At 39.1% G+C, this 17,259-nt stretch overlaps 1 protein-coding gene across 2 annotated transcripts in view; it reads left to right on the top strand.

Annotated features, from left to right (window-relative positions):
- TRDN (triadin) overlaps positions 1-17,259 on the top strand; it is a 431,045-nt gene that overhangs the window by 76,009 nt on the left and 337,777 nt on the right. For both annotated transcript variants that reach the window (XM_033234448.1, XM_033234447.1), the window contains exons 3-4: positions 15,391-15,549; positions 16,625-16,657. In XM_033234448.1, the coding sequence (XP_033090339.1) occupies positions 15,391-15,549; positions 16,625-16,657 (192 nt within the window). The remainder of the gene's footprint in view (positions 1-15,390; positions 15,550-16,624; positions 16,658-17,259) is intronic.

The raw sequence follows: 17,259 nt of genomic DNA, 5'->3' as shown, positions 1-17,259 counted from the left end.
TGAAATATAAAGTGCCCATTATTTGACATAGGTCTAGCTCCAGTTAGCTGGAAATAGTCCAGGTTTAAACATCTGTCACACAATTTTGCTGGTAAAAAAGTTGGTTGATTGGGGTCATATTGAGTAAGAGAGGTGAAATATACATCTATTTGTATTCAGTAATGTTCCTTTTGCCTCAAGAAGTAACAGTTGAGTAACAGCAAGAGTAACTTAGTTTTACATTACCATAAACTATGATATACTGAAATAACCACATAATTGTAACTGGGGAAGCTTGCGTTTAATTTCATTAGGTCCCACACAAGTGCACATTTCTAAACTACTGAAGTAAGTTAATAGTAAAGATGAGTGTGGAAAAATTTCAATTGAGAAAGTTTTTTAAAGCAGAGGGAAAATGCCCATGCCTCAGATATTGAAAAGCAAGGATTGGAGCTACACTATGACTATTCAAATGTAGATTAGCAAAGTGACAGTCATTTCCTTCTGCAGTCAATAAAACAATTAGCTCACCAAAAGTGCTTTTAAATCAGGATCTTAGCTTTTCCTTTGGTTTAAAAGCATCTAAATATCCAACAATACTTGCAGATGCAAGTATTTTATTTTTTCAAAATTGCAAATCAAATGGATTTTATGTTTTAGAATCCAATGTACTTCAGGAGTTTTGCATCCTACCCTTTATTTTATTTTATTTTTTTGCATGTGTCTCACTCTCTTAGTCTCTTTTGCTGATATAACAAAATACCATAAACTGGATAGCTTATAAACAGACATTTATTTCTCACAATTCTAGTGGCTGGGAAATTCCAGATCAAATTGCCAGCAGTTTTGCTATCTGGTGAGAGCCAACTTTCTAGCTCATAGGCTTCTTGCTGTGTCCTCACATCATGGAAGGGGTGAGCTCTGTTAGGCCTCTTTTATAAGGGCACTGATTCTGTTTGTGAGGTCTCTGCCCTCAGGACCTAATTGCCTCCAAAGGCCACAACTCCAAAAACTATCTTGCACAGTTCACTCACATCACTGTGAAGAGACCACCAAACAGGCTTTCTGTGAGCAACAAGGCTGTTTATTTCACCTGGGTGCAGGGGGTGCTGAGTCTGAAAAGAGAGTCAGCGAAGGCAGATGGGATGGGGCCATTTTATAAGATTTGGGGAGGTAAAGGAAAATTATAGTCAAAGGGCAGTTGTTCTCTGGCGGTCAAGGGTGGGGGTCACGAGGTGCTCAGTGGGGGAGCTTTTGAGCCAGAATGAGCCAGGAGAAGGAATTTCACAAGGTAATGTCATCAGTTAAGGCAGGGACCGGCCATTTTCACTTCTTTTGTGGTGGAATGTCATCAGTTAAGGCAGGAACTGGCCATCTGATGTCTATGTGCAGGCCACAGGGGATATGATGGCTTAGCTTGGGCTCAGAGGCCTGACATTCCTGTCCTCTTATATTAATAAGAAATATAAAACAAAATAGTGGTAAAGTGTTGGGATGGTGAAAATATTTTGGGGGTGGTATAGAGAGATAATGGGCAATGTTTCTCAGCACAGCTTCAAGCAGGATTAGGGGCGGCGTGGGAACCTGGAGTGGGAGAGATTAAGCTGAAGGAAGATTTTGTGGTAAGGGGTGATATTGTGGGGTTGTTAGAAGAAATATTTGTCATATAGAATTATTGGTGATGGCTGGGATACGGTTTTGTATGAACTGAAAAACTAAACGGAATAAGAGAAGGAGAAAAACAGGTATTAAAGGACTAAGAATTGGGAGAACCCAGGACATCCAATTAGAGAGTGCCCAAGGTGGTTCAGCATCATTACTTGCTTGGTTGGTGAGTTTTTAGGCTCTACCCAAGTTTTTGGGGTGCAGTTTAAGTTGGGCTGGTGTCTGGAATGAGACTGGGGCCTAATAAAAAGGAATGTCCATACAGGAGCTCAAATGGGCTGTACCCTGTAGCATTCCAAGGACAGGCCCAAATTCTGAGAAGGGAAAGCGGTAAAAGTATCGTCCAGTCCTTTTTAAGTTGGTGGCTGAGCTTGGTGAGGTATGTTTTAAAAAGACCATTAGTTCATTCTACCTTTCCTGAAGATTGAGGACGGTGAGGTATATAAAGATTTCACTGAATTCCTAGAGCCTGAAAAACTGCTTGGGTGATTTGACTAATAAAGGCTGGTTCACTATTGGACTGTATGGAGGTGGGAAGGCCAAACCAAGGAATTATGTCTGACAGAAGAGAAGAAATGACCACGGTGGCCTTCTCAGACCCTGTGGGAAAGGCCTCTGCCCATCCAGTGAAAGTGTCTACCCAGACCAAGAGTTATTTTACTTTTCTGACTCAAGGCATGTGAGTAAAGTCCTGGGCAGGGACAAATCCCTGAGTTTGGTGTGTAGGGAAGGGAGAGGGCCTGAACAATCCCTAGAATAGCAGATGGAACACTGAGAAGTGATTTCCTTGAGGATAGATTTCCACGATGGAAAGGAAATGAGAGGTTCTAAGAGGCAGACTAGCGGCTTGTAACCTACATGGAAGAGGTTATGAAATGATGACAGAATAGAATGGGCCTGTGAGGCTGGAAGGGGATGTTTTCCTTGGTCCAAGAACCATTTGCCTTATGTGGGAAGATATTGATAGGTGGAAGTTTCAGTGGGGGAGTGGGTGGGAGTGACCAGATGAGAAGGAGAAAAGCCGCTGTGAGGACTAGTAGTTGAAACGCTAGCTGTTTTTTTAGTTACCTTATCAGCATAAGCATTGTCCTGATCGATGGGATCTGATGTCTTTTGATGGCTGCATTTTTAGCGACCTTACCAGCATAGGCATTGTCCTAAGCGATGGGATCTGATGCCTTCTGATGGCCTTTGCACTAAATGACTACAGCTTCCTTTGGAAGTAAATTGGCTTTGAGAAGCATTTTTATTAAAGAGGCATTAATGATGGAGGACCCTTGCATAGTGAGGAAATTTCTTTCTGCCCATATAACAGATGGTGGTGCAGGATATGGACGGCATATTTAGTCAGTATAAATATTGACATGTAGTCCCTTTGCAAGAGTGAAGGCCCTAGTTAAGGCAATGAGTTTGGCTTGCTGAGAGGTAGTGGAGAGGGGCAGAAGGTATATGCATCAGGTGTGAGGAAGAAAATAGGTTTTGGAAGTTATGAGAACCGTAGAGAGTGAGTTGAGCATAGTTTGTGATTTTGAGGTCCTCCAAAAGTATTAAAGCAGGCCGGGCGCGGTGGCTCAAGCGTGTAATCCCAGCACTTTGGGAGGCCGAGACGGGCGGATCAGGTCAGCAGATCGAGACCATCCTGGCTAACGCGGTGAAACCCTGTCTCTACTAAAAAATACAAAAAACTAGCCGGGCGAGGTGGTGGGCGCCTGTAGTCCCAGCTACTCTGGAGGCTGAGGCAGGAGAATGGCGTAAACCCGGGAGGCGGAGCTTGCAGTGAGCTGAGATCCGGCCACTGCACCCCAGCCTGGGCGAGACCCTGTCTCAAAAAAAAAAAAAAAAAAAAAAGCAGCGGCAGCCACTGTACACAGACATGAGGGCTAGGTTAAAACAGTAAGGTCAAGTTGTTTGGACAGAAAGTCTACACGGTGTGGTCCTGGCTCTTGTGTAAGAATTCTGACTTGACTGAAGTAATGGGGCTGCCTGTGAAGATTTGCAGCAGTACAGCCCCGGTAATTTGCTGAGCCTGATGGGTGTCAGGGTCAGTCCAAGTGAAAGCGAAGAGAGGCTGGGATGAAGAGTGCAAAGGAATAGTAAAGAAAGCATGTTTGAGATCCAGAACAGAATAATGGGTTGTGGATGGAGGTATTGAGGAGAGTATATGGTTTGGCACCATGGGGTGGATAGGCAAAACAATTTGGTTGATAAGGTGGAGATCCTGAACTAACCTGTAAGACTTGTTCGGTTTTAGGACAGGTAAAATGGGGGAATTGTAAGGGGAGTTTATAGGCTTTAAAAGGCCATGCTGTAGCAGATGAGTGATAACAGGTATTTATCCTTTTAAAGCATACTGTGGGATGGGATAGTGACATTGAGCAGGGTACGGGTGATTAGGTATTAATGGGATGGTGAGAGGTGCATGATCAGTCACCAAGAAGGGAGTAGAGGTGTCCTATACTTGTGGTTTAAGGTGGGGAGATACAAGGGGAAGATGCCAAGGGGGCTTTGGGTTGGGAAGAAGGGTGGCAATGAGATATGGCTGTAGTCCAATAATAGTCAGGGAAGCAGATAATTTGGTTAAAATGTCTCAGCCTAATAAAGGAACTGGGCAGGTGGGGATAACTAAAAAAGAGTGCATAAAAGAATGCTGTCCAAGTTGGCACCAGAGTAGGGGAGTTTTAAGAGGTTTAGAAGCCTGGCCTTCCATACCCGCAACATTATGGAGGCAAGGGAAACAGGCCCTTGAAAAGAAGGTAATGTGGAGTGGGTAGCCTCCGTATTGATTAAGAAGGGGACGGACTTACCCCTACTGTGAGAGTTACCCAAAGTGTCTGTGATGGTCCATGGGGCTTCCGAGGCAATTGGGCAGTGTCAGTCTTCAACCGCTAAGCCAAGAAGATCTGGGAAGGAGTCTGAGAGCCTTGGGCCAGAGTTCCAGGGGCTCTGGGAGTGGCTGCTGGGTGAGTTGGCCAGTCCGATTTCCAGTGGGGTCCTGCACAGATGGGACACGGCTTAGGAGGAATCCTGGGCTGCGGGCATTCCTTGGCCCAGTGGCCAGATTTCTGGCACTTATAGCAAGCTCTTGGGGGAGGAGGTTCTGGAGGAACCCCTGGCAGCTGTGGTTCAGGGTTTGGCGTTCTTGTGTGCTGGAGATGTGGCTGAGGTTTGTCTCACAGTGGAGGCAAGGAACTGCAACTCAGAAATGCATTGCTACTTGGCTGCCTCTACTCTATTACTGTACACCTTGAAGGCAAGGTTAATTAAGTTCTGTTTTGGGTTTTGAGGGCCGGAATTTAATTTTTGGAGTTTTATTTAATATTGGGAGCGGATTGGGTAATAACATGTATATTAAGACAGCCTATTGACCTTTTAGGGTCTAGGGCTGTAAAGCGTCTCGGGGTTGCTGCCAAACAAGCCATGAACTGGGCTGGGTTTTTCATATTTGATGAAAAAGAACGTAAACACTAACTGATTTGGGATAAAGAAAAAGGAGCATTAACCTTGATTGTGCCTTTAGCTCCAGCCACCTTTTTAAGAGGAAATTGCTGGGCAGGTGGAGGAGGGCTAGTTGTGGAACAAAACTGTAAGCCAGATCAGGTGTGAGGAGGGGTGGTGATAAAAGGATTATAGGGTGGAGGAGCGGAGGCTGAGGAAGAATTGAGACCTAGCTTGGCCTGGCGATGAGCAGCCTGGGGAGGAGGGGAGAGGTCAGACGGGTCTATATAAAAGGAAGATTGGAAAGAGGAAAGACTCAGAGACGCTTGGGGTTGGGACCGAGGGGACAGGCAGGAGGAAAAGAAGGAAGATTTGGGAAGAGTTGCATTGGGAACAGAAACTAGGGAGGTACTGATGTGTAAAAGAATGCCTGTATGTTGGGCACCTCAGACCACTTGCCCATTTTATGACGAGAATTATTTAGGTCTTGTGGGATGGAAAAACCGAAAGTGCCATTTTCTGACTATTTGGAACAACTGTCTAGTTTGTATTGGGGTCAAGTGGCATTGAAGAAGAAAATAAGGCATTTAGGTTTTAGGTCAGATGTGAGTTGAAGAGGTTTTAAGGCTTTGAGAACACAGGCTAAGGGAGAAAAGGGAGGAATGGAGGGTGGAAAGTTGCCCATAGTGAAGGAGGCAAGTCCAGAGGAAAGAGAGAATAGAGACAGGGAGAGAAGGGGTGGAGGGTGCTTACCCCCCAGGAAAGTGGAGAAGGGGTAGAGACAGAGAGAGAAGGGGTTGGGGGGTGCTTGCCCCCCCCCAGAAAAGCGGTGCTTGACGCTAAGGGTGAAGGACCAAGGCAGGCGTCCCTGCGTGGTGAGACAACTCTGAAACATGGGTGAATAATTAAGCAGGTGTCCTCGCGTGATTAAACATGAAGGGAAGACTGTCCTCCTGAGTCCGTGACCGGCGCCAGAGTTTTGGGTTTACGGATAAAACGCATCTCCTTTGTCTCTACCAGAAAAGGAAAGGAACTGAAATTAAGAGATGGGAGAGATGGGAGTGTGGCTCCAAGATTGAAAGGAGAAAGAGGTTGAGGGATAGTGAGAGAGGTTGGAAAAGAGAGTAAAAGGAGGCCGCTTACCCAATTTAAAATTGGTGAGATGTTCCTTGGGCTGGTTAGTCTGAAGACCAGAGGTCGTAGGTGGATCTTTCTCACAGAGCAAACAGTAACAGGATAGGGGATTGATCTCAAGGGAGGTCCCCGATCTGAGTCACAGCACCAAACTTCACATTTCACTCAAGTCCGTGTGAAGAGACCACCAAACAGGCTTTGTGTGAGCAACAGGGCTGTTTATTTCACCTGGGTGCAGGTGGGCTGAGTCCGAAAAGAGAGTCAGCGAAGGCAGATGGGGTGGGGCCATTTTATAAGATTTGGGTAGGTAAAGGAAAATTATAGTCAAAGGGCGGTTGTTCTCTGGTGGGCAGGGGTGGGGGTCACGAGGTGCTCAGTCGGGGAGCTTTCGAGCCAGGATGAGCCAGGAGAAGGAATTTCACAAGGTAATGTCATCGGTTAAGGTAGGGACCGGCCATTTTCACTTCTTTTGTGGTGGAATGTCATCAGTTAAGGCAAGAACTGGTCATCTGGATATGTATGTGCAGGTCACAGGGGATATGATGGCTTAGCTTGGGCTCAGAAGCCTGACACTATCACTTTGGTATTTGGATGTCAACATACGGATTTTTGTGGGGGCACAGACATTTAGATCATGGAACTCACTAAAGGAGAGGGATAGACTGGTCATTTTAGTCTAATATTGGTATTATCCAGAAATCATAAGGAGAGAGAATGAGTGAGAGTTAGAGAGAGAAAAGAAAAAGAAGAAGAAGAAGAAGGAAGAAGGAAGAGGAGGAGGAGGAAAGAAAGAGACTGAACAGGAAAAAAGAAGAGGAAAAAATTATATTGCAATTAGAATTTTTGTAAAATCAATCCTCCAAGTGAGGTTAATATTAGAAGCACCATGGGTATTTTATTAACCCAATTTTTTAAATTATACTTTAAGTTCTAGAGTACATGTGCACAACGTCACATGTATACATATGTAACAAACCTGCACGTTGTGCACACGAACATTCCTCAAAACATGTTGGTGTGCTGCACCTGTTAACTCATCATTTACATTAGGTATACCTCCTAATGCTATCCCTCCACCCTCCCCCAATCCCACGACAGGGCCCGGTGTGTGATGTTCCCTTCCTGTGTCCAAGTGTTCTCACTGTTCAATTCACACCTATGAGTGAGAACATGTGGTGTTTGTATTAACTCAACTTTTAATGTCATCATGTTTTGAGGAGTGTTCATTGAGAGTAAAGATAAGAGACTCCAGAGAATTTCAATCTATGTATATGGTCTCTATGTTAAAAATCTCATTGAATGAAAATCTATTCAGACACTTAATTTTGAGGTTAAATCACTTACATAATTTTGATTTATTGTTCAGATGACCGTATACAAGTATTTAAATGTTCTATTTTTAAGATAGAACATTTATTCCTAAGTATGGCAATAGCAAAGTATTCACTTATTTTTAAAGTAAGGCATTTAAATATATGAAAATGAGGTTTCCTCGTACTTTTCTCTTTACAAAAGCATCTGAAAGGTGCTACATTGAAGCATCTCATAATTGATTTCACAATCTGATTACTCAGTCTGAAATCAAATTATTCAATATTTCTATATCTTGCTAAATCATAAAGTGTTAAATAAAAAATTCATTTTAACGTACATATTTAGTTTCAAGAAAATTTTACAGCATAACTTTTATTCCACATTTTTGTCCATGTGAGGATCTTATATACTGTAAACAAAATTATCAAATGCAAAGAATATAGCACAGTAACTGGATTCAATTTTCATTGGCTTCCACCTCTGCATTTCATTATTAATTTTATCTTTGTTCCTCTCAAATTGCTATCAGTTAGCCAGGTCTTCCTGAATTAATCCTTTAATATAAATAATTTTAAAGAGTCAATATAAGTGAATATGAAAAGAGGATCTCAAAAAATGAGCCTCTCTTAAAATGCTTCTGTGTGGAAAATCTATTTTTAAAACATAGTTTTAGGACTATAAATTATTACTATTTTGGTTACAACAAAAGTGGCTTATCAGATGCCAAAATATCAAGTGTTGCTTCTGGAACTGAAGCAATTTATACAAATATAGCCATCCTTCCTGCATTTTTCAAGAAAAAATAATAGGAAAATGTGTAATTCCGGTACTATACATTTAGAAACCTCCACTGGCAGGATATAAACTCATCTTAGGGGTTAAATACAGAGGAATAAAGGTGTTGCAATAAACGTTTTTGGATGTTTTACTTATGTCTCTAATTTTGTCTTTACTTTCAATTTGAAATAAAACAGAAAATAAGAAAGCAATACATTCATGGGAGAATAAAAGGCATTTGGCTCTAAGAGGTTGAAACCCCTTCCCCTGTGATGACAATAATTAAAAATGGCAGTTCTAACATCATTGAAGTCAATCAAACATACCAAGGACAAGTGGCCCAATTTATGAGAAATTGTTTGGACTTAAAAAGCTCTAAAGTATAACGTCTTGAGTAAACATCAAGTCAATGAAGACACTAAATTTCACTGTCAATGTATGGGCACATATTTTTGTTTATTCATAAATACCTGTGCCTAGTATTGTTGATGCTGAAAACTCCAGGACCCAAAGTCTCAGAAGAGTATTAAATTCACTTTTTTTTGGAAAAAAAAATACTTTTTGTTTCCAATGAATTCTGCTTAGAAATAAATGAGCATTTCTACCCTACATCCTTAGGAAATAGTTGACTATTACAAATAATGCCAGACCTTGAGCCCAAACTGTTTCATAAGCCTTTGTATTCTCTGAGCTACATTTCTGAGTCCAAGAAACCTATTAACTTAGTGGAGACAGCATTGTTTTATGCATATACCGACCCACCACTTCAGATTTTAAAGAACATTTTTGTTTTGTTTTCCTATCTGTTTTTCCTTTCTTCTCATCTGAGGCTGTGGGACGGGAATGAGGAAACACATCTGAAGTTTCATTTGGCACTGGGAAAGTTCTGAGGAAATTTGTTTACCTTCAAGACAAAGACTAAGTAATTTCACACGAATTTAAGCAAAAAATGACATGTAACTCAGGGCATATTAAATGACACATAATATGCTAAAATTTTTCTTAACTTGATAAAAATTTCACCAACAGAAGCAAAAGTATTCATATACATATTTGCAGAAAGGGAGAAAAACTAGTCACTTAACATTATTTCTGTAGGTCTAGAAAATTATCTCTATGTATTTTGAAATAACTTTCCTCACATACCAAAATTAGAACCATCTAGATATCAATTATATATTACACTTAGAATATTGTACATAATCAGTGCTCAATAATTGTTGTGAAAGAGAAATCTCTGTTTTGATTAGCCAACCTCATCCTGAGTACTACCATACAGAAGGTACATACAGCAACATATACCAAGTTTACTTGTCCCTGGTTTGGGTAGCATTCATGACATTATAAAAAACCCTTACCTCAATTTAGTTCCAAATATTTGGATCTGAATATTTTCTGGGAGGTCAGGGGCAAGCATTAGTTGTTTCATGAATTCCAATGAAAACAGTCTTTGGATTTCATGGACCTTACCAAGCTTGGCTATGAGGGAGTAGTGACTAAGTGATCTCATGCTAATATTTATAGCAACCTGCATTTATGGAGTGTTGTTGTATGTTTGAGTTAAATGGTCATGAAATTTAAACTGATAATTATCTAACATTTATTAAATCATATGTTCTGCCCTATATGCTGATATCGTTTGGTAGTGCCCCACCCAAATATCATCTTGAATTATAGCTCCCATAATTCCCACATGTTGTGGGAGGGACCCAGTGGGAGATAATTGAATCATAGGGGGCAGTTTCCCCCATACTGTTCTTGTGGTAGTGAATAAGTTTCCTGAGATGTGATGGTTTTATAAGGGATTTCCCCTTTGACTTGGCTCTCATTTTCTCTTGCTGGCCGCCATATAAGATATGCCTTTCACCTTCCATCATGACTGTGAGGCCTCCTCAGCAAAGTGGAACTGTGAGTCCATTATAACTCTCTATCTTTATAAATTACCCAGTCTCGCATATATCTTTATCAGCAGTGTGAAAACGGACTAATACACATGCTTTACACCAAAAAGTTTATGTATACTGTGCGTAAGTGAACACCAAGAAGTGCCATCTGGTGCAAGCAGAGTCATGGGCAGAAGGGCAGAAGATTCCTGGGACCCCTGTTTTCTTGCCTTCCTGTGGAGTGGCTCAGACAGATGCAGATGAGCAAATCTAGAGATTCCACCTCTTACTTGTTCTTTCCTTTGAAGGAAAGCATGAGGGGTAGCATTAAGGTTGGGGTTAATCTTTTGAGTTTGAGTGCTGTGCAGTCAGAGTTTAGGTGCCAAGTGCATCAGGGAATGCTGGAAACACCAGTTGTATAGCACTTGAAGACTTTGGGAGAAATTGAGTTAATACACAGGCCTCCTTGTTGAGCGAAGGGGAAGTTATTAGTTCTGGCTGGCAAGCTCAGAAGAACATTTTGGTCATTCAACAGACAATCTTGCTTATTTCTTCATATTGATGTTTACTAATTACCAGGCATTGTACCATTTGAATTGTCTATATTATCTCATGTATTAGGCATAAGATCCTTATGCAGACTTATTATTTTTTTTTTTTTTGTCATTTTATGGTTCAGCAAATGGAAGCACGGAGTACTTTATCCTTTTTCCCACTAACTGAATATGTTACAAATTGGAGTACAGAGAGGTTGAATAGAGGAATAACAGGCACTAGAGGGTTGAGGTCTTGATTTAGAATAGTGACTTTGGAAAAGCAAGGCATTGCTAACTTTTATAGACGTGGCAAAAGTTAATCTTTTCAATACCATAGAGCTAATAGGTTGGGAAAGTACCAGGACTAGAGAAAAGTGAGTGAAGTACCATGGGTACAAAATTGGAGTCCTCCAAAACACTCAAAAATTGAAATAAATATTTTCATGCAGAATTTAAATTTTCAAAATTAATGCAAAAATCTATGATGACAAAAATATCCACATTTTAAATAAAGGCAGACTGATTATTACTGTTTCTCCTTTTGTTTCAATATAGTTGGCACAGCACTGGGTAGGAAGCTTGAACTTGAATGCTATCAGTCTGAACTCAGAGCCCAAGCTTGTAACCATTGTTTGCTGATGTTTCTCAGGATATGAAAAATAAAGAAGGGTCAAATATTACCCACAGACTCTGAGACTGATGGCCAAAGATAACAGTGAAATTATGGACTTGATTTTTTAGAAGGAAAGCTGAAAAAATGATTATTTTTCTTGTATAGTCCCATTTAGAAACTTAAGTATGTGCATAGTTTAGCTTCAAAACCAGGGGACAAATAAAAATCTTATTTAACTTTAAACTTTTCTTGGCCTCTCTTGTCTCTCTTGGCACTCTTTCATCAGTGCCCAGAATCCAATTACTGACCACAAGTAACCTAAAGCAGTTTTCCCGGCATTCAGTGGTATATTTTTTCTGTAAGAAACCTTGGATACAATTAAGAATGACTTGAACACTGAGAAACGTTTCTTATCTCATATAACAGAAGTGCTGAAGGTAGGGTGATTTCAACATAGGATACTTCAAGTCCTTAGCAATGTCATCGTGGACTCATTTTTTTTTTTCCAGTTTTAATCCTTGCCTTTCTCAAAGAGCCAGCTACTGTTCTCATGGTTACAAGATGACTGCAGCAGCTGCAAGCTTTTTTGTTCCCATGCAGCAAAGTCTTTGTTCTTCCTTTTAAGAGCAAGAAAACCCCTTCTAAAATCTCCCCACCCAAAACATGACCCTAGAACCAATTGTGATTTTATGTTTTTTTGTTTTGACAGCATATAGCACAATAGTTAAGAATCTTGTTTTGGTGGCTTAAAGTGGGTGTAAAATGTGGCTCCATCACTTACTAGCTATGTAACCTGAGGCATCTTATTTAAATTATCTGTGCCTTAGTTTTCCTATGTTTTACAAAAAGGTAGAAAATGATATACCTACATCACTGGGTTATTGAGAAGAAAATGTGAGTTAATACATGTAAAGTTTTTATAATGGTGTCTGACTATTATTTTTAAGATGATCATCACTGTCATGTATGCAATTAAACTTAGGGAAACATGAAAGCTAAGAAAGTAAAATTACCTAAGTATCTCCTTAAAAAAAGACATCAATAAAATTTTTAGTTTGCATTGAATAATATTTTTTTCCATTGATATGATCTGAATTTGGATGTGAGGTCTGAAAGAGATAATAAGAATCAACTTCAGGACTACTGTCTTATTTAAGTGTGTGTGTGTGTGTATGTGTGTGTGTTTAGGTTTCGGAAGAAGTGGTCCACATGGCTGAAAATCAGAAAATCAGAAGCTGATCTCAAGCTAGCAATGATAACTTCATAAAAATAGCCTGCTTTGACTATTTTAGAGCCAGGCAATATATATGTGTCTGCAAAGTACATATAGTGCATTTAAGCATAAGGATAATTAAACTGATTTCAATTTTGTTGGATTTTATTGTTAAGCTCTTCAGTTAACACTTAGAAAGAAGGGAAATGGAGAAATAGTCTCAATCTATTCTCATCATAAAAATCTCATTTGCAGATTTTTCCATTAGGTATAAAATATACCAGTGCTAAAAATGCCTTTAGTGGTGCCAGGACAATCCAGTTCCTTACATATGATTCTTTTAAAATCCTCAATTGCAATTATAAAATTATATTTCATTTCCTTTGTCTAAGGTTTAATCTCACCATTCAAATGGCCATTTCTTGCTCACATGAAACTCTCTGGAATGTAGTAAAATGGGGTGCAAAGAGTGACAGTACATTATCAATGAGTCATGGAGACAGGCTTCCCAGAGAGCAGCATTTTATACCAGGGGTCACTGAATGGTCTGTGTGCTCCATGAATCCCTCAGAATGGAATATAAAATTAAAAATTAAAAAATTTCCCCAGAAATACTCTCTTTCATATAATTTTCCCGTCTCTATGAGATCTTCCCATCAGTATAAACCATGGTACATTCTTCCTATTTGAACAATGGTAAAAACAGAAAAACTCACTATGATCCTAGTTCCTCTTCTAGTATTACTCAATCTCTGTCATAGACAGAAAAATATACTCACTGCCTCTACTGAATTACACCTTCTTGGTTCCTTCTTCCTCTCTCTTTCTTGCTCACTCCTGCTCTGCCTGTCACTCTCTCCGTCATGTCCCCTCAGAATCCATTGCAGGCTTCTTCCTATCTCTCTGACTTATCTCCCTGACATTTGTTTAAGTGTCTCTGGGTCAGCTTCCTTGGTGATCTCACTCATTGTTATGGCTTTGATACCTTCTGTCTTCTGTTGGATTCTTAAGTTTCTGTTTTCAGGTAGAACTCCTCTTTTCTACATCACATTGCATTATACAAATGTCTACATCTTGATGTAAGTATCTAATAGGCAACTCAAATTTTGAAAGTCTAAAACTCAGCTACTTTTCTACTCCCAACCCCACCCGCACCCAACAAGAATCTTGTTTCTCTCCAGTCCTCCCCCAGCTCAGGGCATTTCCTTCCTTCCAGTTTCTCACACCAAAACCCTAGAAGTTATCCTGAATTTCTGTCACATCACAACCACACTGGAAGCATCTACTATTAATTCTGTCTTTGAAATACATTCAGAATCTGGTTGTATCTCACCACACACACTGTTACCACCCTGATAGAAATCACCATCATCTTTCTCTTGGATTATTTCAGTTGGCTTCATATTTGTCTTCCTGTTTCCAGCCTGGCACCCTTTCAATCTTCAGCACAGCAAAGGAAGTCAAATCACTTCATCTTTCTGCTCAAATCTTCCAATAACTTCCTATGTCAATCAGAGTAAAAGTCTAATTTTACGTACTTAACCTTTAGATAATATAATACATTGATATAATTCTCATCTCTTAAATATATCAAGCAGAGAAGAATTTCTGAAAAGCTAAAATAGTTTTTAAAATTAAGGAAAACGGCCGGGCGCGGTGGCTCAAGCCTGTAATCCCAGCACTTTGGGAGGCCGAGACGGGCGGATCACGAGGTCAGGAGATCGAGACCATCCTGGCTAACACGGTGAAACCCCGTCTCTACTAAAAAATACAAAAAAAAAAAAAACTAGCCGGGCGAGGTGGCGGGCGCCTGTAGTCCCAGCTACTCGGGAGGCTGAGGCAGGAGAATGGCGTAAACCCAGGAGGCGGAGCTTGCAGTGAGCTGAGATCCAGCCACTGCACTCCAGCCTGGGCCACAGAGCGAGACTCCGTCTCAAAAAAAAAACAAAAAAAAAACAAAAAAAAAAATAAAATTAAGGAAAACATAGCTCTAAAATTTAATTACAGATGGATAAAAAATCAGAGGCAATTTATACCATAGTTCTAGATAGATCCCCTCTGTAATCACATCCTAAAGGCTATGCTTGCCTCTTCAGAGCAGTTTTCATATGATTAGAAAAACAAAATTTTGGAAATTCCTAATCATTTACCTGCATTTTTTATGATTCAATCTTTCATTTCACAAACATTTTATATCTCCTAGGACATAGAAAAGGGAAGACTTATAGATTCTATCCATTGAAGTTACTAGCAGTTCGAATACTTTTTAATTTAATGTACAGGGATGACTAACACATAAATACAATCTATTCCAACTAGAGCTTGATATGATCACTAACTTGACTATTCCAGATTCTTCCTGTGGTATCACAAATTAGAATAAATAGGCCTATCAGTCTTAATTTTGCCACAACTACCTTAGTCAACTTGCAGAACTTGTTATTTGTCTGAAAACTTACAGAGTCATCTTTTCTATAATGCTGTCCCATACAATATGGGCCGAAATGATTTCTTCCATTCCTGAACATCCATAACACAGGGTTTATTTGCAATCTGGGTAACATAAATACACATTATTTTAATTCATGCCTAATTTTTTTCCTGTGTTAACTCTTATTTGGATTATAAACTTCCCAAAGGCATTTTCTTTCTTGGCATGCATGCATATTATAGCAAGATAAAGTTTCTATTTCTGAGCAAAAAATGGTAGCCAGGAGATATTTAGAATGTTGAAATTGACATATTCATTGTGTCAAAAGAACAAATCAGTAGAAACAGCTTTTCTTAAGTTCTTTGGAAATGATTGCAATTTTTTTCTTTCTTTCTTTTCATTACTTTTAGCAAGCTCTATTGCCAAGATTGGCTCGGATCCTTTAAAACTTGTACATGATGCTGTAGAGGAAACCACGGACTGGATCTATGGCTTCTTTTCTTTGTTGTCCGACATAATCTCATCTGAAGCTGATGAAGAAGATGATGGTGATGAAGACACTGATAAAGGTACAAAGAACATAGAGACATATCTAACTGCTAGGACCAATATTAGATATGTATTATAGTGGCTTGCCTCAGTTCACATTCAAATGAGCCCTTGGGGCAAGCTAAAACAAAATGAATACACTTCTCACTGCTAAAAGCATATCAACAGGCTGCCAAACACAGTAAATTGGTCTTTATTTGATTTTTATCTTATAGCTTATCTGCCATTATGGTAAAGATGTCAACATTAAATGCTAATATTAATGTAGCATTACAGCAAAGAGAGTCTCATTATGCACTACTATAAAACCACAATACAAACTCATATTTATATGATTCTTTGGAAAAAATAGTAGTTATTTTTCAAGTTTATCTCTAGGAAGATTAAAATAAAAACAGTAAAACTAAAAATACATGTAAGTGTTTTATACACATGTCACATTTATAGTCAAATAGCAGAAAGCAATCTTACTAAAAGTACAATCAAAAGAGTAAATTTATTGAACCAAATGGTGGTGTAGAATAGAAGGGCACATTCTAATGTCCTAACAATTATGCAACTAACCTCTGAGCTCTCTTACAAATATAAATGAATAAAAGGAAATAGCCAACTCAAACCACATAAAAACTGCCATTGAATGGGTATGAAAAAAACAAAGCATTATGATTCCATCTATTAGATAACATTTTTTAGGATCAGTCTTAGTCATCAGAAATCATGTATTCAACCTTGACTACCAGGAAAGCTTTTATTATTAGAGTAGTTTTATAACTTTTCCTGAATTTATATTTGCTTTGGCCCCAGTAAGAGTTCAAGATGAACAATAGAGAATTGAAATTAACATGATATATAACCTATAATGTATAATTTGGATCACTGCCATAATTTTATTGAATTCATAAAAATGAAACAATCTTATATAAATGTATATAAACAAAGTTTATACTTAAAAACTGGAATTTGGGAAGCAAAGTAATTTAAAGACTATGATTGTTAAAACTAATAGTTTTTTAAATGAACAAAGAAAGGGGGAAATAATGATGTCTTACTCTATGTTAAAATATTTTCTAATTTTTTGTTTCAATCTTGGTCTAGGAGAAGTAGAGGAGCCTCCCTTGAGAAAAAAAGGTTTGTTGTTTTCACCTTTGATAATAATTCTTTTTCTCTTATGGTAATATCAGTTTTCAGCATGGTTCAGATATGTTTTACTTGAGTTGTAGGCTGAATTTATTTTAATATGAAGGTTTTGTTTAATAATTAGGTCAAGATTTATAGTCAGTAAAAAAAAACACTCAATTTCTTTTCCAATGAAGGTGATCTCACTATTTTTCTGTTGATTATTTTTTAAATGCCTTCTGCAGTAGATTTGTATGGATTCATTTATATACAGACCAATATGAGCTGGAATTTGAGGAATGAGGGGAGAATTCTGTAGCCTTAGAAATGGCCCAGAAAATGATGACACCCATGATTTATTCTCACTATGGTCAGATGTATTGATTTTAAATTTTTATTCTTATTCTTTTCCTTCTTATTTTCTTGCCATCATTATTTTGCATGTTAGGTGATGACTATGGGCCAGGACAATAAGATGGTGAGGGACATAACAGTCTAGGAAGGAAAGGCATATCCAGTCAGTATGTGTGATGTGTCATTGTCATGGAGTGGAGTCACCCGGATGTGCCTGGATGTGCTGTGGAGGAATTCCTTGCAGGAATAGATAAGGTGAC

The sequence above is a fragment of the Trachypithecus francoisi genome, unplaced genomic scaffold, assembly GCF_009764315.1.
Source record: "Trachypithecus francoisi isolate TF-2019V2 unplaced genomic scaffold, Tfra_2.0 Lachesis_group15, whole genome shotgun sequence".
Classification (NCBI taxonomy): Eukaryota; Metazoa; Chordata; class Mammalia; order Primates; family Cercopithecidae; genus Trachypithecus; species Trachypithecus francoisi.
This window is presented reverse-complemented; position numbering and strand designations above follow the sequence as displayed.